The sequence below is a fragment of the Equus caballus genome, chromosome 12, assembly GCF_041296265.1.
Source record: "Equus caballus isolate H_3958 breed thoroughbred chromosome 12, TB-T2T, whole genome shotgun sequence".
NCBI lineage: Eukaryota > Metazoa > Chordata > Mammalia > Perissodactyla > Equidae > Equus > Equus caballus.
This window is the reverse complement of record NC_091695.1, coordinates 17670984-17694910: the sequence shown is the minus strand read 5'-3', so window position 1 is coordinate 17694910 and position 23927 is coordinate 17670984. Positions and strand designations below refer to the sequence as shown.

Here is a 23927-nt window from a genome sequence, read left to right as displayed (position 1 = left end):
AACCCAAGAAATGGATTTCAGATGGCTCATCAATAAAAATGTCAGATCATATGCAAAACTGAGACACTCAAGAGCCCTCTGTCCCTATATTCATAAATTTGAGTATTAATGACAACCTCAAAAGACAATCCATCACAAAGTCAGATGTTCTAATTATCAAACTTTTTTCATAATACAATATTTAATTTAGCTAAAGCATTTAAAAATTCATTTTAAACTAATATTATATTTAATATAATGGCTCCTGTGTCCTGAAAACTATATAGGAAATATAACAGCTGAAATCTTCTTCCGTGTAATTCTTTTCCCAATTTTTTTGTAACTTTTTGCCCAGAAGGGACGTGTGTGTCCTGCTTTATAATCTTAATTAAAGCTGATCACTTTTCATTGTTTTTCAATAGAGGGTCTATTCAATCTCTGTTTGTTTCAATTTATTTAAATATTTGTCTGTTCTACCTGGATCCCTTTCCAAAAATTTGTAGAATCAAGATATTGCACATTCCCTCAAATTCTCAGAGCTCTTCTCTCCCCACACCTCCTGTACCTCGGCTCCTCCCAACCCCAGTACCAGTTCTTCATGGGCTGTTAGCGAGGAGTTCAGCCAAGCCAGGCCCTCTGACACAAAGCTCTTGAGAATAAATAAATAAATGTATCCTCTTCTTTGCATGTTCATATGTGTAACTTTTGCAGGGGCTAAATATTTTTCAAGAGCTGTCTAGATCTAAAGGATAAGTTCCCCCATCATGTTGTTTTCTACATACCCTACGTTGAAATTAGCATCAATCTGTCTCTAGAATCTTAAAACAAACCTGCTGGAGGCAAAGGGAGGACCTCTGCAGATTGGGAGTGATGCATGTGTTCTTATAGCTATAGTCACTACCTTTGGGACATGAACCCTAGAGACCACCCATTGCCCCATTCTCTTGAGGTCATTAAATAAACAATTAAAATTAATCACCTTTCTCTAACATAATTCTTGTATTCTAGAAAACCTGGAGCAGCATAAGGGGTATTTCACATGAAAATTTATAAGGTCACTTCCCCCAGGCCCCTAATTAGTCCCATACCTCATACAACTACCAAAATTATGTAATTATAAAAGTCCTCATTATCAAGTATTAACTGAGTGACTACTATATGGCAAGCATAACTGTCTGCCTCCATATCATCCACTCTCACCATATTGGAGATCTTCTAGGTCATCTTGATGCCTTCAGAGTTAAATCAGAAATATTTACAAATTTAATATTAAGTTGGGAAAATTATCCAGTCCCTTTTAAATCTTTGTTCTGTTCTATTACCCTTGCCCCAGCTAGTCTGACCTCTTTCCTTCTGTTCCTTGCCTTCTGTTTCTAGAAAATATTGTACATTCCTTACTTATGGTCTTTTCTGCCAGTTTTTTTCCCCCTACCTTGGAATGCTTTCCCTTAAGTTTTTGTTCAAATGGACCTTTCAGTGGAAACTTCCGTGAACATACTATTATACTGCAGGGGCTACTCCACTATCCACTTTAATGTTTAAAGTACTTAACAAGCTTCAAATATATTTTTAATCTTTATTTATTGCAGTTATTATATATTGTTTGTTTCTCCCTGCTAGAATAAAAATTCCAGAGAAAAAGAAAAGCAGAGAATGTGTTCACTTATATATTCTAAACTCCTACATCAATTGATTAACATAAAGTAAGTGTACCAAGAATCTTACTGAATAATAAACATGACCTTCCAAGGAACTTGGAATAGAGCCAAACTTTCCAGAACTATGAGGAATTTAAGATCAGACAGGTGATAGTTCACAAAGAACAATAAGGATGTTTTAGAAGTGATTATTGAAACTTGGCGGTCAAAATAAAACAAAGTAAGACAAACCAAAACAAGTGTCCACTCTGCTGAATTTTCTATCTCTAGTCAGAAACCAGGGAAATAAGGTTGAGTACATAATGAGGGTATGTAATTACTCATTCATCCATTCTTTCAATAAATATTTATTAGAGGTTTACCCTAAGCTAGGTGCTATCTTAGGTATTGGAGAAGAAGAGCAAGAATGTCCATTTTTCAACAAATTTAATTTAATGGGGAATAAAAAATAAATATGCAATGATTTTCCAGTAATTATAAATGCAAAAAAATATATAATTGAAGGTTTCATTTTAAATAGGGAGGTCAGACAAGACTATAGTGAGGTGGTATTTGAGTGTGGACCATTTCCAAGTGAGAAAGCAAATTATGCAAATAACTGAGGGAAGAGCGTTGAATTTGAGACAAAGGGAATAGCAAATACAATTGATTTTCAAATCGACAGTCAGCTTTTTTCATGCATCTCAATAATTCTGCAGTTTGCAGTAGTGTCCTATGTTTTCTAAACCCCTTTTGCAACAAATGTAACTTGGATATTTCAGCATGATATTATTTATGGCAGAAAGGAAAAAGGAAGCTTATCTGGGTATATCAATTGGTGGTCCTTTAAAGCTGTATTTGTGCCACTGTGTTGGTACTTTTTAGAACAACAACAAAATATGAGATGGCACTAGTTGAGTACTTTTGTGGTACATTTTCTTTAAGAAATTGTCCTTAAATAATTTCAGTTCTACTGAAATAATCTGGGATGATAAAACCAAAAGAGGTTTATCAATGTAGTTTTAAAACTTTGTCTTTTAAAGACATTCAAGGAAATAAAAAGTACTTCCACCAATGTTACAAGCGTCAAGACAATCAACTATAAGAACTACATTGCTACACTGCTTCTCTTTCCTGTCCCAAATGCATTTTTGGCCAAAAATCCTGTGTGCAGCCTGGAAAGCAAGACTATGTGTAGTGTTCTTTGTCCTGAAAGGTAAAGACATTTTAGGGACAGTGAGTCCCTGACTTCCCATCCACTTGCTAACAGTACTAAGTCATTAACAGGAGTTTATAAAAAATGTAACCATCGATAAAATAAGCATTAGAATAAACACTCATGCCAAAATTGCATCTAACAAAATAACATATTGTTATATAATTTAATACCAAACTCACTTTAAATTTCCCCAGTTGTCTCAAAGATATATTTGTACAGTTAGTTTGAATCAAGAAGCAAACAAATTTGGTTGTTATAACTAAAATTTTTTTATTATGTAACAGTTCCATGTATTCTGTAGCATTATGTTCTGTGTAGTGTGTAACAGTTTTGAGGGTGTGTTCATGTACATGTATGTGCGTTCAGGTAATTTTTTGGAAAAATTGGACCATCTGTATTTTTCTTATTGCTTTATTTGTCATCATTTGACTTGTTCCTGCACCAATTCCTTTAAACTGGTACATCAAGAAGCTTTATTAGTTTAGATTCACTGTTTTAGTTTCCTTTAGGCAAGAATTCTTCATAGGTGGTTGTGACTATTGCCAGTTGCATCAAATTGTGACATACGTGTTAACTAGTTGTCCACTTTTAGTGCTGCTAAGTCTGATCTGTGGATTCAGGCAGTGTCAGGTTGATTACTTCCTTTAAACATTTCCCACCAACTTTTCACTTGATGACTTTAATAGTCTCCAAGGTACTAGAGTGAAAGGACACTAGATTTAGAGTTAACAGAGTTGAGTTCCTGTCTTAAATTAATCATTTCAGTCAATTCTAGGCTAGTTTCTTGAATCTCTGTGTCATCATCTACGCAATAGATGTAACTGTTCTTGCCCAATATACTTCTCAGCATAAGCTGATTGTTAGAAAGCCCAAGATTGTGGATTCATAGAATTTGCAGAACGCAAGGAATGAAAGTATCAGAAGAGTATCATCCCCCCTTTTATCACATAGCATATCCATCTGTATCTCCCAAAAAATACACAATGCTTCAGTGACATACAACACAAATAACTTCAAAGGAATTCAGTTTACCGATTCAAAATATGGTGACATCAGTCACCAAAAATACCTCATGCGAATATGTGCTGTAGGTTTTAGAAGACTCTGTTTCCACTGCTTTTAAGATTAAAAACATCTTTTGAGATTGGTTCAGAAAACAGGACTTTTGTGTCAATGAATTTCTGGAAGGCATCCTTCGCATCTTTATTCCTCAAGCTATAGATCGGAGCATTCAACATGAGGTTGACCATTGTGTAAAATACAGAGGCCACTTTGACAATTTGCCAAGAGTTTTTGGAGTTGGGCACAGAGTAGAAGGAAACGATGGTCCCGTGAAAGATGGTGACGGCGATAAGGTAGGAGACACAGGTGGAGAAGGCTCACAACGCCCGCTAGCAGAACAGATGTTAAGTACAGTCTCAAAAATAAATACGTATCTAGCAAGGATGACGCATAGTATACTCACCTCATTGAAGGTGGTAAAACCAAAGAGCAGTAGGTGGGGAATTTGTATATTGGAGATTGAGACAGCAATGAGAGCAGTATATTCACAGAAAAAGTGGTTGATTATGTTATGTCCAGAAAAGTTTAACCGAAGAGCATAGCAAAGGAGTACCCAGGGGCCAGCCATACCCCAGAGGTATGACCCAGCCACCAGGAGGGCACAGAGCCTCTGTGACATGGCCACTGTATAAAGCAGAGGATTACAGATGGCCACAAAGTGGTCACAGGCCATCACTGCCAAGATGAATGTTTCTGCCACTGCAGATATACAAGCCAAGAAGAATTGCATGATGCATCCTATGAAAGAAATGGTTCTGTCTTCCACAACCAACTTCTCTAACAGTTTGAGTGTAACTATAATGGAATAACAGAAATCAACAAAGGACAAGTGACTGAGAAAAAAATATATGGGGATGTTGAGTTTAGGACTGATCCTGATGATCATGATCATGCTGAGGTTCCCCACCAAAGTGACTGTGTAGGTGGTCAAGAATGCCAGGAACAGGGCACCTGAACATCTGGATATTCTGAGAAGCCCAAGAGGGTTAACGTGGCTCCAGTACTCTGATTTCCTTCAGCTAACAACATGATTGTTGTTGAAGAATATCTGAAATAATGATAATAAAAATATTAATGATGATAGTAAATTTTTATAACATTTACTATGTGGCAGGCGTTGTGCTAAAAGATTCAAATATATTAATTTCAATCTTCAAATACCACTATGAATTGTAAAACAGGTAGCCCCGTATTTTACATAAGGAAACTGAGGCATATGTAAGTTAAGGAACTTGTTAGAGGTTACACAGCTTGTTAGTGATGAGTTGGGTTTTGAAGTCGATCTAAGTGCCAGAATTTGAATTAGGTTTATGATTAGACAGAAAAGTATTCTACATTGTTGTAGAAAAACATCTGTCTTTCACAGTTCCATCGTTCTGAGGACCTGTGTTTTTTTTGAAATAGCGCTAATATAACAATGAATATAATTTAAGCACTAAAATTTATAAAGGAAGGATCAGGAGTAGTAAAGCATTAGAAGTGATCATACTTCTAGAGTTATGATATTCAAATTGAGGATCATAGGAAAGGCAGCATTTATGAGTCACCAAAAGAATTTTCAAGTTTTGAAAAAATATATGGACATTGAAGGAAATATAGCCCTGTATATCTTCAGGCTTACCATTGATTTACGCTGATGCTACAGTAATTGCCCTAAGGTTCTAAAAACACTGTAGTGACCTGGTGAAATGAGCAAGTTGCATTTATGACATGCTATTCCCTCTCTCCTGTGTTTTCTTTCCTACTAAAGTGTTATCTCACTTAGTGTCACTGATGCTCTCAACATACTCATCTAGATTCCTTGATTATTATCTTTTAACTTTCTATTATTACATTTTAATCTATTAGCTTTACTAGGCATATTATAACACTAAATACTTAAAATATCTGATATGGAGAGCAACTTATAATGTGGTTTGCTCAATCCTTCTATATTTTCTACAGCCTTCCATATTCTCTAACATGTTTTCTATATTCTTGCTAGATAATGTGCTAAACGTCAATGGTTACATAGTCACCCTCCAAATTTCTGGTGATATAAGCATTGGTTTTGATCAAAGCTACGTATGTGATTATCTTATTTTGAGTCATGAAATCTTTGTTATATTTATAGATGTTACTTTGAGAAAACAAAAGCATCTGTATTCTACAGTAGTTCATAACCACAGATGTATCTTTAATCATTCAATAATGTTTTAAAAGATAAGTTTATAATAATAACGTATCAATAACAAGCACCTTTCTGAAATGTTCAGGTTAATAAGATACTATAAGAACTACTCCCATAGATGAAGACACCATTTTAGTTTTGTCTGATCAAGTCAATGTACAAAGAAACTATTATCTCCTTCACAGCTAAATGCTATTTTTGACACACATGAAAATGTATTTCCTACATGTAGAAAACAGAACGGGCAGGAAAGTGACAAAGAGCTAATGACAGACCAGCATAATGAAAGAAGCATGGCTTGGAACCATAGATTTAAATTCAATTCCAGGCTTTGTCATTTACTGTGATCTTTGGTGAATTAATTGTATTTTCTGAGTCTCAACATTTTTATCAGCAATAATGACATGATAATACATATTTCATTGGTGTGTAAGTTTTAAAATAGGAAACGATGTTAATATACTTAGCATAGAGTCTGACAATTGTAGAGTCTGGGAGATGTAGTTTTCTCCACCCTCACCCTTTTTAATTCTTAGTGCTATGAATAATTGGTATTATTTTTAAACCCTTATATTATTTTAAATATCTAAGAAATAGGGGCCGACCCCGTGGCCGAGTGGTTAAGTTCGCACGCTCCGCTGCAGGCGGCCTAGTGTTTCGTCAGTTCGAATCCTGGGCGCAGACATGGCACTGCTCATCAAGCCACGCTGAGGCAGCATCCCACATGCCACAACTAGAAGGACCCACAACTAAGAATATACAACTATGTACTGGGGGGCTTTGGGGAGAAAAAGGAAAAAAATTTAAAAAATCTGAAAAAAAAATCTAAGAAATAGAACAAAGGCCAAAGTGGGCAGTAATGAAGAAGTGGGTACAGTCTGGGACATTAAAGGGTGTCTCAGCTCTTTCCTGGATCTCCTCCTGGCCCTGTTTGTCTTAATTCACCCCTTACTGTCCTTCAATAAATTGTCTGTTTTTCCCTTGCTTTCTCATTATTATATGACTCTCTTGTCCTCCTTTTCTCATCTCAGATTGGTGCCTGTGGGATATTTAGCAAGCTGCAATCACACTCAGGTGGATTACGGTAGCTAAGGAACAGCCAACTTCCCTGCAGTGCTGCTAGCTTGCCCTGTGAGAACATCAGCTTCTTCTCTTGATTTCTGTGGTTATTATGACAGTCATTGGTTCTGAAAACTTTGGCTTCTGCATATCAGCTAATTCTAAATGTCTCTGCTAAGTTTCACCTAAACCCTCACACTAGCTGTTCCCTAGTGCTCAAGCTTCTTCAATCATGCCCATATTCTCAGCTTATAATGAACAACACTTGCTCATTTATTCCTTGGCTTATTTGATTTTTCTCTTCTTTTATCAGGAGCATCCTCCTTTTCTAGTATACTGATGCAGCAGTTACAATATCTAAAGCTTTAAATGAAAATCACTATTGTGAAGAAACTTTCTCTTTTCACTCCAGCAATATTTTCCACTTTCTTGGTAGACCTACAGACATTACTCAGGAAATCAAAATTTCATGATCTATTATGTTCACCATTACTTTACACATATTATTTTATCTCCTTTCTACAAGATTTTGAGATGTTAAGGACATTCTCAGATTTAACACTGTTCCTTTAAAAACTTTCAATGTGACTGTGCTATGCTAGTCACGTGGTGAATATCCTCAAAGCAAAAATCAGGATGATACCACAGGGAAGGGGGAAGAGATCAAAACTCATTGATATGAGACTTTAGGAAGATGGACTCAGGAGACGTTACGGCATTTAGACTAACAGTCTTCCCTGCCTCAAAAGTTGCAGGACTTCAATGTCCCCCATGTAAGTGCAAGATAACACAAGACGGGTCACCCAACCTGAAACCAACTCACCTGAAGATCCTGTTCCTAGTGTTAATAGTCACCGAGGAGGTTCCCGCTCAGAATTCAAACGTTATTGAAAATATTAAGAAGTTTGTAAATATAGCAGGAGTCTACAATAAATTGTATTTAATGTGATGTGAATATATTTCTTAAAATCCAGAAAAACTCAGAAAAAGGCAGAGAGGTAGAGAGAGAGAGAGAGAGATTTGGAAGCTAAATCTGACTCCTAGGAGCAAACTGTTGGGTTTATGTATGCCTCCATGACCTCAGGGATTTAGACCCTGGAGAATCTTTGCTGAACTATTTCTTTTTATATCACAAACTTAGAAATTAGATTGAATGCACTCCTATCTTGGATTTTACAAGAAGGTAATTTCTTCTAAATTGCTGGAGACAATACTTCATCAAGGCCACCTCAAGAATTTCTTCTAAAATATTAATTGTAGGCAATATACAAATTGACTTAGAAAGCATGGTGATTACAGTAAACAGCAAAGGTAAAGATGAATCAGCTAAAATACAACCATTCAGAGAGAACCACTGTTAATATTTGCTGTTTCATTTGTCTGCCTTTTTCTTTGCATAATATATGTGTCCTGAAATGTATAAACAATATAACTTGGATTCTGTCTTTTTCATTTAACATAAAATGATCACTATTTTCCTTGGAAACATTGATTCGCTTCCTTGGAACTAATTTGCATTTATTCCAAATATGGGTAGTCAACTTTTCCAAGCTGATATTAACAGAATTAATCTATACCATCTTAAAAATGACAAATGTATTTTAGAAGCACATTTAACTCTCTAAAATCACTGGGTGTCAAACAACCTATTCGTCCCACCATGCCCAGATATCACTCAATTAGATCCACTTATGCATTCCCTGGTCCCAGACAACATGATTAACCCTTTCCAGACTCTAGCAGAAACCCTTAACACAACAGTGGCTAATTATCACAAGGCACAAAATTATTTTTTGTAGATAACATGGCTTTGCTCCAGAAACTGATGGATCTGTATTACTACACTGTGAGTGGCATGAGTTTCACACTGCATCTGCTTCCTATCACTGACCTCTGCACCCTGGACCAGCTCTGGAGCCAATTTCTGACCCAGACTCACTCAAAGCTAGCAACCTTCTGTGTCACCTGCTATATGAGTTTTCTATGCTCCATAATAAATTACCACCTACCAAGTGCCTTAAACGAATGCACATTTTTATATCACAGTTTCTACAAGGCAGCAGTCCAGGCACCACTTAACTAGGTTTCTGGACTCTCCAGTGTGTCATCAGGTTGCAATTCAGGTGTCAGTCAGAGTTGTGCTTTGATAAGAAGCTCAACAGGGAAAAAACTTCAGGGAGGGCCCTGTCTTTCTTTTAGTGGCTTTCACCAGTTAAACCAAGCCCACCCAGGATAAACTCCCATTTGATTAACTAAAAATGAACAGATTTTAGAATTTAATTACAAATGCACAATTCTTCATCTTGCTATATAACATCACTTAACCAAGGGGGTGACATCCCATTACCTTTGACGTATTGTATTACTTAGAAGCAAGTCACAGGCCTCACCTGCACACAAAGGGAGGAGAATTATACAACATTATATACACCAGGAAGTGGTAATCAATTACCTTCAGGATTGTTTATCAAGCTCAGTGTAAGAGTCAGAGCAGTATTTAGAGGAATGTGTTGCCTCTAAAATCTTCAAAGACGTCTTCTAAGAGCTGTGCTTTCTCACTTCTGGTAGGGGACAGAAGATGCAATAACTTGTCTTTTATTTTGGGGAGGGTACCCTGGAATGTTTCTGATTACTGTAAGACTAAACACTTCATCCAAGTGGCAGTTTCCTGAATCTCATCTTTCCTTTGTTTCTTACTAAAGCCTTCAGCATTTTAGCCCCCTCTTGTTTATCTTGTTGGTTAGCATGATGCTATCAATGTAATGTACTGGTGTGCTGTTCTGTGGCTTGTTCAGGTGGTAGAGATTTCTTCAAACTATATCATGACAGACAGCTGTAGAGTTAACATTGCCCTAAGCAAAACTTTAAAGAAATACTTTTATCCATCCCATGGGAATGTGAATTGTTTATTATTTTTTTAATTAAAAAGCAAAGTAAAATAATACAGTTGCCAAATAAATGATAGAATACTATATTCCATAAGCCACATGCATCTGTTCAAGGGCTACTATTTGGTTGAGTTTTCCATAGTCTACAGTCATTCTCCAAGATCCGTCTGGTTTCCTTCTGCATGATGAAGTCTTCTTAAGATTTTTTTTTACTGTAAATGCACTGAAGATATTCCTTTAACTTTTTTTGTCTGAAAATACTTTGTTCCCTCTATATCTTTAAAGAATAATTCTTAGGCACAGGATCATAGTTCTACAGTTATTTCCTTCACTCGTTGTCTTCTACCTTCCATTGTTCATTGGAGAGTCTGTCATGGTCTTCTGCTTCAGGTAGGTTAGGGAAGATCACTGCAGACCAACAATTCCATGAAATAACTTTGTTTAAAAAATTAATTGCAAAAATTATTTTTTACAGAGAGAAATAGAAGCAATTAGGACTAGATTATTAAAATTTCAGAGTGGAAAGAGGCCTTCTTTGGTGAGCTGGCAGTCACCAGCTGTTTCCTTCACTGTACACATTTTCTGATTTTGGGAACAGGCTGAGTTTCAGGTTTGGCACTTGCAGAGGGACATTACTGAGAAAACAAAGAATCCAGCAGTGCTTTGTGGACACACAAGAATTTATTGATAAATTGAAAACTAAAGAAACCAAAAAGACATGACCAGTTTTTCCACCAGGGCATTTGTTTTATTCTAGGAAGCATGGGGGGTTGGGAATCTGAACCAGAAAGGCAGAATCAAATGTCCTACAGAAATGTCATGGTGCTTAGGAAAAAAAAATCTAAATAGAGAATCAAGACCTTCCGAAAAAGCTTGACCATCTCTCCCTCATGATATTCGTCTAGCTATTAAGCTGCATGGGGTAGCAGGAGAGTGTGTTAAACTCAAACTTCAGAGGGTAGAGCTCAATCATTAACAACCTTTCAGATCTGAGGGAGACGCACATCTGTCAGGTCTCAATCAAAACACCAGCCAAGTCAAGGACCACAGAAGACCATAGGATGGCTGAGTCATGAGAAAACATTTTCCTCTAGCCTGCTGATTTTAATGGCTTCTTTACTAATCTCTGGAAGATCTATTTCCTCCTTTTTATCCCAGCAATCCTTCCAGTACATTTAAGACAAGTCACCATTCTAATTTCTCTCTTTTAAAAACCAAGAATAGCTGTTTTCTTTTCCTGACCAGACAATGACTCACATATACAGGGTCTCTTTTTCTCAGAATTAACAGCAATTTGAAATCCCTTTTTTTATGGACAAACTGAATTCTCACCTTGAATCTCAAAGGGACAATTACATAAGAGGACAATTATACCTCATTACTACAATTCTCAAAGGCTTAGTAACATAAATATTATGAGAATGCCATCAGTCACAATGCAGGAGAATATCTGCATGCATTAACAAGTATGTGTATATTGTACCATAATTTATTTGGCTATGTGTAAGTTTATATAAGCTTGTGTGTATATATAAATACTTCTCTATGTTAAGAGACAAGATCTTTCCATATCACTTCTGCCATTTCCTATTTATCCTTGATAGGTCTATGGAAACAGCTCTTCATGGATGAGAATCCACCTCTTCTAGGAAAATCACTTTTTGTTTTTTTTTGTTTGTTGGTTTGTTTCAGTTTTTTTTGAGGAAGACTGGCCCTGAGCTAACATCCATGCCCATCTTCCTCCACTTTATATGTGGGACACCTCCCACGGTATGGCGTGCCAAGTGGTGCCGTGTCCGCACCCAAGATCCAAACCAGCGAACCCCGGGCTGCCAAAGCAGAATGTGTGAACTTAACCACTGCTCCACCAGGCCAGCCCTTAGGAAAATCACTTTTTAAAGGAACAAAGTCCAAAAAGCTCATACAAGGACAAAAATACCCACATGCATCACTCTCCTTACACTTTTCTCTTTCCTATATTACCGCATATGCCAGAAGAACAATTTTCTCCTAAGTTAAAATATTGGATTTCATTTCTCATGGGTGAACATCTAGGAAAGGAATTGTTGAGTTGTATGGGAAATGTTTGTACAACTTCATAAAATATAGCTAAACTGTTTTCAAAGTCATTTTACCTTTTACTACCATCTGAAATGTATGAGCATTCCGCTTGCTCCACATTTTCACCAGTATTTGGTATTTCAGTCGTATTCATTTTAGCGATTTAGCTAGTATGCAATGGTGTCTTACTGTGGTTTTAAAAAGAACTTCATTGATGACTAATGATGTTTAGTATCTTTTTATGTGTTTATAGATGATTTGTATATCTCGTTTTGTCAAGTGCTAAAATATTTCACTGATTCTTTAAGGAGATTGTTTGTCTTCTTGTTTTGAGTATAAACAGTTTTTCATGTGTTCTACAGACAAATTTTCTGTCAAACACATATACTGCAAATATTTACCAACAGTCTGTGGCTTACATTTTCATTTTCTTAATGGTGTCTTTCACCATTAGGAAACTTTTACCATGAGTTTTTAACATTAATGAAGTTTCTTTTATCATTTAAAAAATAATTTTCTTGAAGAAGATTAGCCCTGAGCTGGCATCTGTGCCAATCTTCCTCTATTTTTCTGTATGTGGGACAGCTCCACAGCGTGACTGGTAAGTGGAGTAGGTCCATGACTGGGATCTGAACCAGCAAACCCAGGCTGCCTAAGCGGAGTACATGGAACTGTAACCACTCGGCCACAGGGGCAGGCCCTTATCAATTTTTGGATGGTCCATCCTTTCTGTGTTTCATCTAAAAAAATTCCTGCCACAAACTCCAGAATATTGTTCTGTTTTGTACTAAAATTTTGTAGTTTGATTTTTGTGTTTAGGACTATGATCCAGTTCCTCTAATTCAAGTTAATAGTTGTGTATGATGTGCGGTAAAAGTTAAGGCTCATTTATCCATATGGATATCCAATTATCTCAGCACTATTTGCTGAAAATTATCTCTCCATTGAACTATATTGGCATTGGATTATCATGGAAATTTAGATGACCACATATGCTTGAGCCCTTTTTGGGACTCTATTACTCTAATATCCTACTGCCTTTATTACTTTTTTTTTTGGAATAAAGTATGAATTTAGGGAACATAGAGCAATATTTAATTTTACTTACTAGTCAGCAAGCTATAATTTTCATGAATAAAAGTGAGTTTCTGCCATTCCATACGATAAAAAACAAGCGATTGGTTACTGTACAAGATACAGTGAGCTTAAGCATTTATTAAAGCCATCTCTGAAGTATGAGCTTCCTGATTACAATTCAAAGGAACTATTCTAGATCTGCACATACTTGATGAACTGAGAATTAGTTGTACTTAGGAAACACACATCTATAATTACACTATATGATAAAGCATTGAAAAATATTTTATAAATATTACAAAATATAGTTCACAAATTTTATTTTCTAAAATTTTGGTTTGCACATGGTTTAGAGCTATTTCACTAATAATTAATGAATGCAAAAATTCATACTCATAAAATGTGCTGCCACAGATATATTAACTAATAGCTTGTTGAATAAATAGTTGGAATTATCAATTGCACTATAAGAGTTGAACAATCTGTAGCATAGCAAATCAAATTTTTCAGAAATAAAATAATGAATCTAACAATATTATATTGAGTGACAAAGCAATTTTGTGACCACTAATTTTCTGAATGTGTCTTTCACATCTTTGTTCCTAAGGCTGTAGATCAAAGGATTCAGCATAGGAATCACCACTGTGTAAAACACAGAAGCCACTTTAACTACGAGCCAAGAAGTTTTAGGATTAGGGAAACAGTAAAGGAAAAGAATGGTTCCATGGAAGATGGTGATGGCTGTCAGATGGGAGGCACAGGTGGAGAAAGTTTTCTGGCGCCCAGAAGGCATCCTCATAACAGTGATAAAAATGAGTATATAGGACAGCAGAATAATCATCAGACTGCTCCCCTCATTAAATATGGCAATAATAAAACACAGCATCTGGCTGATATGGGGATCTGAGCAGGAGACAGAAACAATTACAGAGTAGTCACAGATAAAATTATTTATGATGCTAGACTCACAATAGGATAATGCAAGAAGAAAATATGTGAGTGTCAGGGTACACACTATACCCCATGAGTAAGACCCAGCCACCAGAAGCACACAAAGCTTCTGGGACATAATAGTGGTATAGAGTAAGGGGTTACAAACTGCCACAAAACGATCATAGGCCATCGCTGCTAACATGAACGTTTCTGTTACAGCAAATATGCAAGCAAAACAAAATTGTAGAATGCAACCAGGGAAAGGGATGGTTCTGTCTTCTGCAATCAAGTTCTCCAACAGTTTAGGTGTAACTATGGTAGAATAACAGAAATCTACAAAGGACAAGTGACTAAGAAAAAAATACATGATCGTGTGGAGTTTTGGATTGATCTTGATGATTATTATCATGCCTAAATTCCCCACGACAGTGACTGTGTAGGTAGACAAGAAAACCAGGAAGAGTGGAATCTGTAGTTCTGGATATTCTGAAAAACCCAGGAGAATAAAAGTAGGTATGATACTTTGATTTCCTTTGGATAACATCATGATTCCTGTTGAGTAAAGAATCAAAAGTCATTCCTAAAAATACAACTGAATACAGGAAGAAACAGAGAGAAGAAAGAGGCTTCCTATTTGTCTGTGAAGTTTGTACAGAACAGTGATTCTCAAAGTATAGTTCCCAACCAGCAGCAAGAACACCTGACAATTTGTTAGGGGTGCAAATTCTCTAGCCACATCACCAACTTCCTGAATCAAAAACTCTAGTATGGGGACCACAGTTTGTGATTTAACCACCCCTCGAGGTGATTTTGGATTTTGATGCATGCTAAATTACGAGAATCATTGTTATAGAAAATGTATAGTAATAATCCTATTGTTTAAAATTCAGCTCTTGTTAGTATTATTAATATAGAATTGAAATATAAATTTAGAGCGTGAAAGAAATTATTAAAAAACCCAAAACTTAGAGAGGCAGAACAGAAGCACAGAGCACCTTGTTACGGTTCTAAGAATCACACTAAGGATCAAGGAGATCACTTGGTATTGCAAGTGGTGCCACATAAATCTTAGTATTAATTATTTTTATGTGTTTGACATTTTCTAGACATAATACAGAATGAAATACCCATAGAATTTAGGAGTTGGAATAAATCTTAAAATGCATCCTGTTTGTGCCTTCCACATGATGCTTGAGAATTGAAGATAATTTCATCCATGAAATGATTATGTGGCCTCCATCAAAACCTCCATTAATGGTACACTGCCTCCTGGGGTAATTTTGTGGCTCTTTTATTGACATTTTGCATAGCATTTATTATTTTATTAAAGTTATTTAATTATATTTTCATTAACTATTTATTAATGTGCTTTTAGGTCATCTATTTTGATATATGTTTTAAAAATTATACGCATATATTTAAATATATAAACTGTATATATATTTTTTTGAGAAGTGTCTTATATTCACCAACAATAGTTCCATACAAAATACGTTCTACAATCCAATGAAAATAACACATTTTCTTAACCAATGAGAGGTAAGCCCTCTCTTATGAGGAGGCAAACTTGGAGACGATAAGGAAGTGAGAGCAGTGAGACCATAAAATGAAGGGCCCCAAGATATAGACATGAGGCTGCAGTGGAATTAGATGAATGATCTGTCCCATCCTCTTAGCTTTGTCTGGAGCAAGTGTCAGGCTCCAGACTTAGCTCCATGATCACCTACTTTTACATGTGCTACAAGCAACCCCGGATATAAAGCATCTATCATCAGCATCTTTTTTCCAGTAGCAAATGGGACTTGTCGGATATACTGTAAATATCCATTATTGTTCAGTCTATTTTAATAAATAAGTCTCCTTCAACATTTGAATGTATTAGGAAAATCCTGGCATATTAAAGAGATTACTATTCCTGCTCTGGCTTATTGGCAAACTTCCTAGGTCAATAACAAAAAGATACTCAGGAAAAGACTTGGTCCTCGAACTCTAGCAATTTCAAATAATTTTGGTGAAAATCAATAGATTAGGATTAGGTTTGTACTCAAATTGAAACTAGGCCTATAACATTTTAAAAATCAACCTATATCCCATAAATTTTCTGTGACTTCACTATTGCTCACTGCTGCCAGTTTCTGTAATACAAAATTTAATTATTAGAAACACTTCATTGCCCTGTTAGTGACAATTAAAATGTCTCTGACCATGGGGCCAGCCCAGTGGCATAGTGGTTAAGTTTGTGCACTCTGCTTCAGCAGCTCAAGGTTTGTGGATTTGGATCCTGGGTGGAGACCTAAATGTCACTTATTAAGCAAGGCTGCGGCAGCATCTCACATACTAAATAGAGGAAGATTGGCACACATGTTAGGTCAGCGACAATCTTCCTCAAGCAAAAAGAAGAAGATTGGCAACAGATGTTAGCTCAGGGCCAATCTTCCTCACCAAAAAATAAGTATCTGAGCATAAGAAGAGTTATTTATAATTTTTGGAATAATCTACATGAGCTGTAGCTCCATATTTTCCACCTAAAGGGAAAGATACCAAAAGAGAAATGAACTGACCTGAAACCAGAGATCTTGATATCTTTTGATCATTAATGAACCTCAGGCATTTTTCTTCTCAGTAATCAAACATTCTGTAAGATAGCAACAGGCTTGAAGTTCGTAACAAAAGTGGCAGTATATTTTAATGAGTATGCCAGTAAAATGGCATTGTACTTTCAAGACATAGGAAATCTCAGAGAATACACAGAAAAAGCTGAAATCATAGTACAAACTCTGCAACTTATATATGTCTCTATGACAGTGGAGTTATAAACTATAGAAAATTATAACTGAAGTAATCCTCGGTTGGCCATGAATCATACAATTAGTAGAAACACTGTCTCTTGTGTCATTATGGTAGATACATTTTCTTCTAAATCATTAGGGATAATTCCATCTTCACATCTATTCCATTAATTGCTTGTAGATATTAAATTATTGAAATAATACAAATTGATTAAAGAAAATGTAAATGGTTTGAGTTTTAACTGAGAAAAAAAGGGACAATCCAGAAATAGCTGTTATTAACTCAACTACCTTTCAAATTCCACATTCAAGTTTAGAGTGGAGAAGCTTGGCCAATGCTACCTTAAGCAAAGGACGAATATGACCATCACCAATGATACAATGTGGATATCATTTACCTCCTGTGGTACGATGTGATGGGAAAGATCTGACCTGTGTGATATTCTTCCCACACAATCCATAATCTCAGTTTAATGTGAGAAAATCATCAGGTAAACCCATATTTGGAAGTATTCTACAGGCTTACTAGCCAGCACACCTTAGGACTGTCAAAGTCAAGAGAAGAGTGAAAAATTGTCAAATACTGGAGGAGGCTGGGGAGACAGGACAACTAAATACAATGTGGTAGCCTGGATAGGGTCCCAGGAAAGAATAAGGGCAATGGAAAAAACTCATGGAATACAAATAAAGTTTGGATTTTAGTGATCATAATGTACTAATGTTTCTTTTTAAAATTTTACTTTATCGTGGCAAGAACACTAACATGAGTCCTAGCCTCTTGAGAGATTTTTAAGTGTACCATGCAGTATTGTTGACTACAGACGCAATTTTTTACAGCAGATCTCTAGAACTTATTCATCCTGCTTAACTGAAATTTTATGCCCATTGATTTGTAATTCTCCATTTCTCCCTCTGCGAGCCCCTGGCCACTATCATTTCACTCTTTGATTGTGTGTATTTGATTATTTTAGATATCTCATGTAAGTGGAGTCATGAAGTTTGTCTTTCTGTGACTGGCCTATTTCACGTAGGATAAGGTCGTTAAGGTTCATCAATGTGGTCACATGTTGTAGAATTTCCTTCTTTTTTAAAGCTAAACTTTATTCTATTGTATGTGTATACCACATTTTCTTTATCCATTTATGTATCCATGGACACTCAGGTTGTTTCCACATCTTGACTATTGTGAATAGTTCTGCAAGGAACATTGGAATGCTAATACCTTTTTGAAATCTTGATTTCAATTCTTTTGCATAAATATTCTAAAGCAGGATTAGTGGATCATATACTGGTTCAATTTTTAATTTTGTGAAGAACCTCCATGCTGTTTTCCATAGCAGCCGCACCATTTAGCATTCCCAGCGACAATGCACAAAGGTTCTGAATTTTCCATATCCTAGACAACACTGGTCTTTTGTTTTTTGATAGCAGCCATCCTGACACTTGTGCGATGATATCTCGTTGTGATTTTGATTTGCAATCCCCTGAGGATTGGTGTGGCATCGCACAATTTTTTCATATACCTATTAGCCATTAGCACATCTTCTCCAAAGAAATATCTAAACGAAGTCCTTAGTCCACTTTTTAATTGGCTTATTAGGTTTTTTCTGCTACTGTGTTGCATAAGTTTCTTACATATGTATTGGATATTAATCTTTTACCAGATACATAGTTTGCAAATGTTTTCTCCCATTCTATATGTTACCTTTTCAATACTGAGAAGATATTACAGTGAAAAATAAAAAATAATTGATAAGCCAACAACAAAGATAATAATGTTAATATTTTGGTTTTTATTTTGTCCATTTTTAAATTTTACATGTTTTTATCAATAGATAGATATATACGTATATTTATCTATCCTCCATCCATCTATGAAGTGGTAAAGAAAGAGCGGACTTTTTATTCAATATATTAAAATCTATATATCTTTGTTACCTCTCCCCTCCATCATAAACTCGATCAAAAAGAGTAATCATAATGAAGGAATAAATCAAATAACAAAGTCACTCTAATAAAGACAATGGTAAAATAAACACGAACTGATATGATTTTCCCATAATTTCGGAAATGTATAAAGTGGATGGAATATAGACTAATGTAGCAGAGAAGGCATAGCTACAGGTAAGAATGCTTTATAGTGTGGATCTAAAGAATAAAAATAATTTTTACAGCCCATGAGGGGCTCAGGCTTCAAAAGTATGTATTAAATGAACAAAATAAATCCTGAAGTTTGTATGAAAACGTAAAGGGCCAAGGACGATCAATATCCACTCATGAAGAAGTAAAAGATGAAACAATTTCTCTAATGGATATCAAGATTTATTGCAAACTATAATAATTAAGAATATGTAGTAATGGAAAATGCTTCAATAGAATACAATAGAGAGATAAGAAGCTGCCTGAAGTAGATTGAATAATTGGGTTCACTTATTCACCATCTCCTTGCATCCGTAAATTCTACATACTTTGTTATTGATGGGGTGTATTTCTTCACCTTTGGATTTTGAATCCAGTCCTGTGACATGTTTAATGATCTGTTAGCAGAAAAAAAAATTGGCAGTGCTTAACTTAGGCTTTAAGAAACCTTGAATATTTTCACCTGGTCTACTGCTTTTCTGACATTTCCATAATGCAAATATCCAAATAGTCTAAAGATGATAAAAGACATGCGGAGCAATCCACACTCACGGAACTGTGGTGTGAAGCAAAACATTCCTAGCCTCATAGTCCAGGGCAGAACCACCTCAGATGACCTCCTGATCTTTGAAAATAAATAATCGTACTTTTAAGCCATTGATTTTTGATGCGTTTTTCAAGAGTTATTGTGACAACAGCTGATAATTATACTGATAAGCACACATATGGACACTTCATTTATGACAAGATTGGTATTAAATGGCAACAAGGCAGGAAGGGATTTTTTTTTTCAGTAAACAGCATGTGACAATGATATATTCATCTGGTTAGAAATGAAGTAGTATCATGAATGTTGGTGATTGATTACAGCTCTGAGATGCTGTGTTTGGTTAAGTTTGACTCAATTCCCTTGTTTTCTCATTCCAGGACCAGGCTGAAGGAACACTCTCGCTTTGTGGTATGCTGTTTTCCAAGTTTAATGCATAAGCTCAAGGAAGGAAGATTCAAACCATGTAGGGACATGTCAAGCTTTTTCTATGAGATAACTTATGACACACTCGTTCACTTTGCATTGTCCCAAGCAAGCCACATGGGAATTGTTCTCCTTCTGCCTACAGAGAAGCATGGCAAAGATAAAGAGAGAACGAATAATGCTGAAAAAGTAAACAATCTGTCAAAGACCCAAACCTCATATCATCCACAAAAAACGAATTTTAGGTGACTCATACAGCAAAATATGAAGAAGAACAGACATTCTTGAATATTATATAGACAAATGTCTTCTTGACCTCAAGGGTAGATAAATATCTTCAACAATTACAAAAACATTACAAAAGTAATGCAGTTGACTAAGTTAAAATTCAAGCTTGCTCTTTATTTGAGGACATTGAGTGAAAAGTAAAGCCAAAATGCAAAAAAGCTTTCAAGATACGTAACGGCCAAGGAGATTATATTCATAATATAAAATAAATTTTTGAATAAATTAGAACTATCACATAATAACTTAAATGAAGATTGGTAAATGCCCTAAGAATCCACTTTAAAAAGAAAAAGAAAAGGGCTGACCCAGTGGTGCAGCAGTTAAGTGTGCACATTCATGCTTCAGCGCCCCGGGTTTGCCAGTTTGAATCCCGGGTACAGACATGGCACTGCTTCGCACGCCATGCTGTAGTAGGCGTCCCACATGTAAAGTAGAGGAAGATGGGCACGGATGTTAGCTCAGGGCCAGTCTTCCTCAGCGAAAAGAGGAGGATTGGCAGATGTTAGCTCAAGACTAGTACTCCTCAAAAAAAAAAAAAAAAAATACATGAACATATTGAAATGTGCCTAACTTCAATCATCATAAATATCCAAATTAAAACTACAAATGAAATATTCTAAATCAAATAAATGGGTAAAAACCATAACATCTAATAATGCTGAACACTGGCAAAGAGGTGAATTATAACTTTAGAGCTTTCAAACATTGCTTTTAGGAGTCTAAATTGATAAAAATCACTTTGAAAAATTAAGAACCAAATAAATGCATAATACTTCTGGGTATAAATCTCAATCGAATAAATACTTATGTGCAGTGTAATGGTACACATGCCCCCAAATTGAAATTTCCCAAATGTCCATCATAGTAGACTGGAATAAAGAAAAATTCTGAAATATTTATCATATAAAATATGTAATAGAAACAAATGGAATAAGGTATAAATATATGTAACATGAATACTTTGTAAAATGTAATATTCATCTATATAAGTCAGCTATTTGAGATAAATAATGCATGAATTCCTTTAAATAAAGTTGCAAAAAAGGAATACGAATTTATATTTTTTGAGAGGCATAGTTAGATATTGAATCTATATAGACAAGTAATTGCATCATTTTGATAAAAATCATCCTTTTGACTCTTGCTGAGAGTAGGAGGAAAGGGCCAGTGATTGTCCTATGTATTGATCTACTTGAGAGTTACATGGATGTTTGTTTAAAAAATATGTTTTGGTATGTTTTAAATTTAAAATGAACAAGTCAGAGAATTAAGCAGATGCTAGATTTTGCAAAGAGTTAGAGTATAATCATAAATGTAATAAAAACTATTGCACAATACTAGGTTGGGGAGTAAAATACATTGATTCTATAGTTTTAAAATATCACTATGGATGATCTGAGATTCATGCCTTATATAAGGTTAAAAAAATATGAGAAATATATTAATTTGATACTAACTGCTAAAAACCCACAATGACAATGGGGACACAGGAAGCAGAGACATGAAGACGGTGTTTCATTTTAGAGCCAGAAATAACATAACTGACTGACATAATTGAGAGAGGCTGCAGAATAATAAATCAAAATAAATAACGCCTTCTCCTTTGCTTATTTAAGCAACTGAGTAGATATGGATGGCATTTACTGATATAAAGAAAATTGATAGGGGGCAAAAGTTTATCATTGAGACTGGATGATTCAAAAGTATACTTTATTACTCTCAGTCTTTTTATCAATAAGTAATGGATATAAGTTTTGTTAGAAATAAATTGAACTTTTCTTTAGTATTCAGTATTATTTCCAGTAACTTTTATTGAACTATAAAATATCACATTGATGTTCAAAAGATGAGTGATACATATAGAGAGTGGTTAATATTTTCAGCATCTGCTCACTCAAACTCAGATAATATTTCTCACAATGCAAACTCACAGATCCTCATTTTACTTCGAATGAAGTGAAGTTTTAAGGGGAAGAAAAAGTTCTGTTTTATAGAACTTTCTGAGTCAAAAGAATTGGTTGTGAGAACCTGAGTGCGGATCCAGCAAAGACAGTTATCATCTGTGTCTTTGCAGCACTTTTATAAAGGAGAACTGAAACTATGACATAAGTAATGAGTCTCTAAATATACATCCCTTCTTCGTCATTCTGACTTCCATAATGTCTAACTGGGAGATGTTGAAATATATTTCTTCCTTGAACCCAGGTGAGATGAAGTGCATCAGAATGAATTATTTCTGTATTAAGTCAGAGTGTCCCGACCACCAAAAAACAGGGAAAGTGCAGCATTTAATTGATTTAAAACATAATCACATATGTACTTAAAATAAAGGTAAACTAGCATCAACAATATATGTGAAAAATTATTGGATGTAAGTACTACAAAATACATATATCTATTTGAATTATATTGGTTGAGAAAGTAGTTTGGAGTTGATTAAACCCCTGACAGCCTCTTTCACATCTTTGTTCCGAAGGCTGTAGATAATGGGGTTCAGCAGGGAGATCACAACTGTAAAAAATACAGTGGCCACTTTGATCAGGAGCCATGAGCTCCTGGAGGTGGGCACGCAGTAGACAAGAAGGATGATCCCATGGAAAATGGTGATGGCAGTCAGGTGGGGAGCACAGGTGGAGAAGGATTTTTGGAGTCCATTAGTAGAAGGCATCTGGATGATTGTGACAATCATGACAAGATAGGAGGAGAGGATAATCAGGAGGCTACAAGCCTCACTGAATACAGAAATGACTAAACATATCAACTGACTGAAATAGCTGTCAGAACAGGATAAAGAGATAACGGCAGAATACTCACAGCAAAAGTGATTTATGGTATTAGAACCACAAAAGGATAGTTCCAAAAGAGAGTATGTGATTGTCAGGGAACATATTCAAATCATAGGTAGGTTCCAGCTGCTAGGAGGGTACAGAGTTTATGAGACATAGCGACCGTGTAGAAAAGAGGATTAGTAAGAGCCACAAACCAGTCACAGGCCATCACTGCTAACATGAACATTTCTGTAATCACAAATGCACAGCCAAAGAAAAATTGTACCATGCATCCTTTGAAGGAGACAGCTGTGTCTTCCACAACTAAGATTTCTGGCAGTGTGGGTGTAAATACGCTGGAATAACCAAAACCCAAAAAGGATAAATGGCTGAGAAAAAAGTACAGGGGTGTGTAGAGTTTGGGATTGATCCTTATAACCACAATTATGCTTATTTTGTTTACTCTTACTTAGCCTGGAATGCAATACTGTCGGGGTTTGGGAAGGCATTTTATACTGAATGAATCAAATTAAAACTCACTAGCCTGGATTTGTATAATATGTCCATGAGCTATATAACCACATCTTTTTTTCACTACAATACAACTTCATTCACAACAGTATTTTAAATGTTTATTGTACAACAACAATTCATTTATATTTTCTAATATAATATGTTTACACCTCTAAAACGGCACATCTACCCTGGTTCTTTTACACTGTGTCATCACTACACATGTTACTACATAACTCTTCCAAGAAAACATCACTGAGGGGCTGGCCCCGTGGCCGAGTGGTTAAGTTCGCGCGCTCCGCTGCAGGCGGCCCAGTGTTTCGTTGGTTCGAATCCTGGGCGCGGACATGGCACTGCTCATCAAACCGCGCT

At 35.7% G+C, this 23927-nt stretch overlaps 2 protein-coding genes and 2 pseudogenes across 2 annotated transcripts in view; 1 reads left to right on the top strand and 3 right to left on the bottom strand.

The window, feature by feature from the left end:
- OR5W2I (olfactory receptor family 5 subfamily W member 2I) overlaps window positions 1-20134 on the top strand; it is a 124380-nt gene extending 104246 nt beyond the window's left edge. The window contains exon 4 of the transcript XR_011423604.1: window positions 19941-20134. The gene's annotated coding sequence lies outside the window, so the exon portion shown is untranslated. The remainder of the gene's footprint in view (window positions 1-19940) is intronic.
- Window positions 3930-4926, bottom strand: LOC138916955 (olfactory receptor 5D14-like; annotated as a pseudogene).
- On the bottom strand, window positions 13588-14632 carry OR5D13C (olfactory receptor family 5 subfamily D member 13C). Its single transcript, XM_023654982.2, has one exon. The coding sequence runs from the start codon at window positions 14630-14632 to the stop codon at window positions 13688-13690; it is 945 nt and encodes a 314-aa protein (XP_023510750.2). The 3' UTR covers window positions 13588-13687.
- Window positions 22679-23500, bottom strand: OR5D113P (olfactory receptor family 5 subfamily D member 113, pseudogene; annotated as a pseudogene).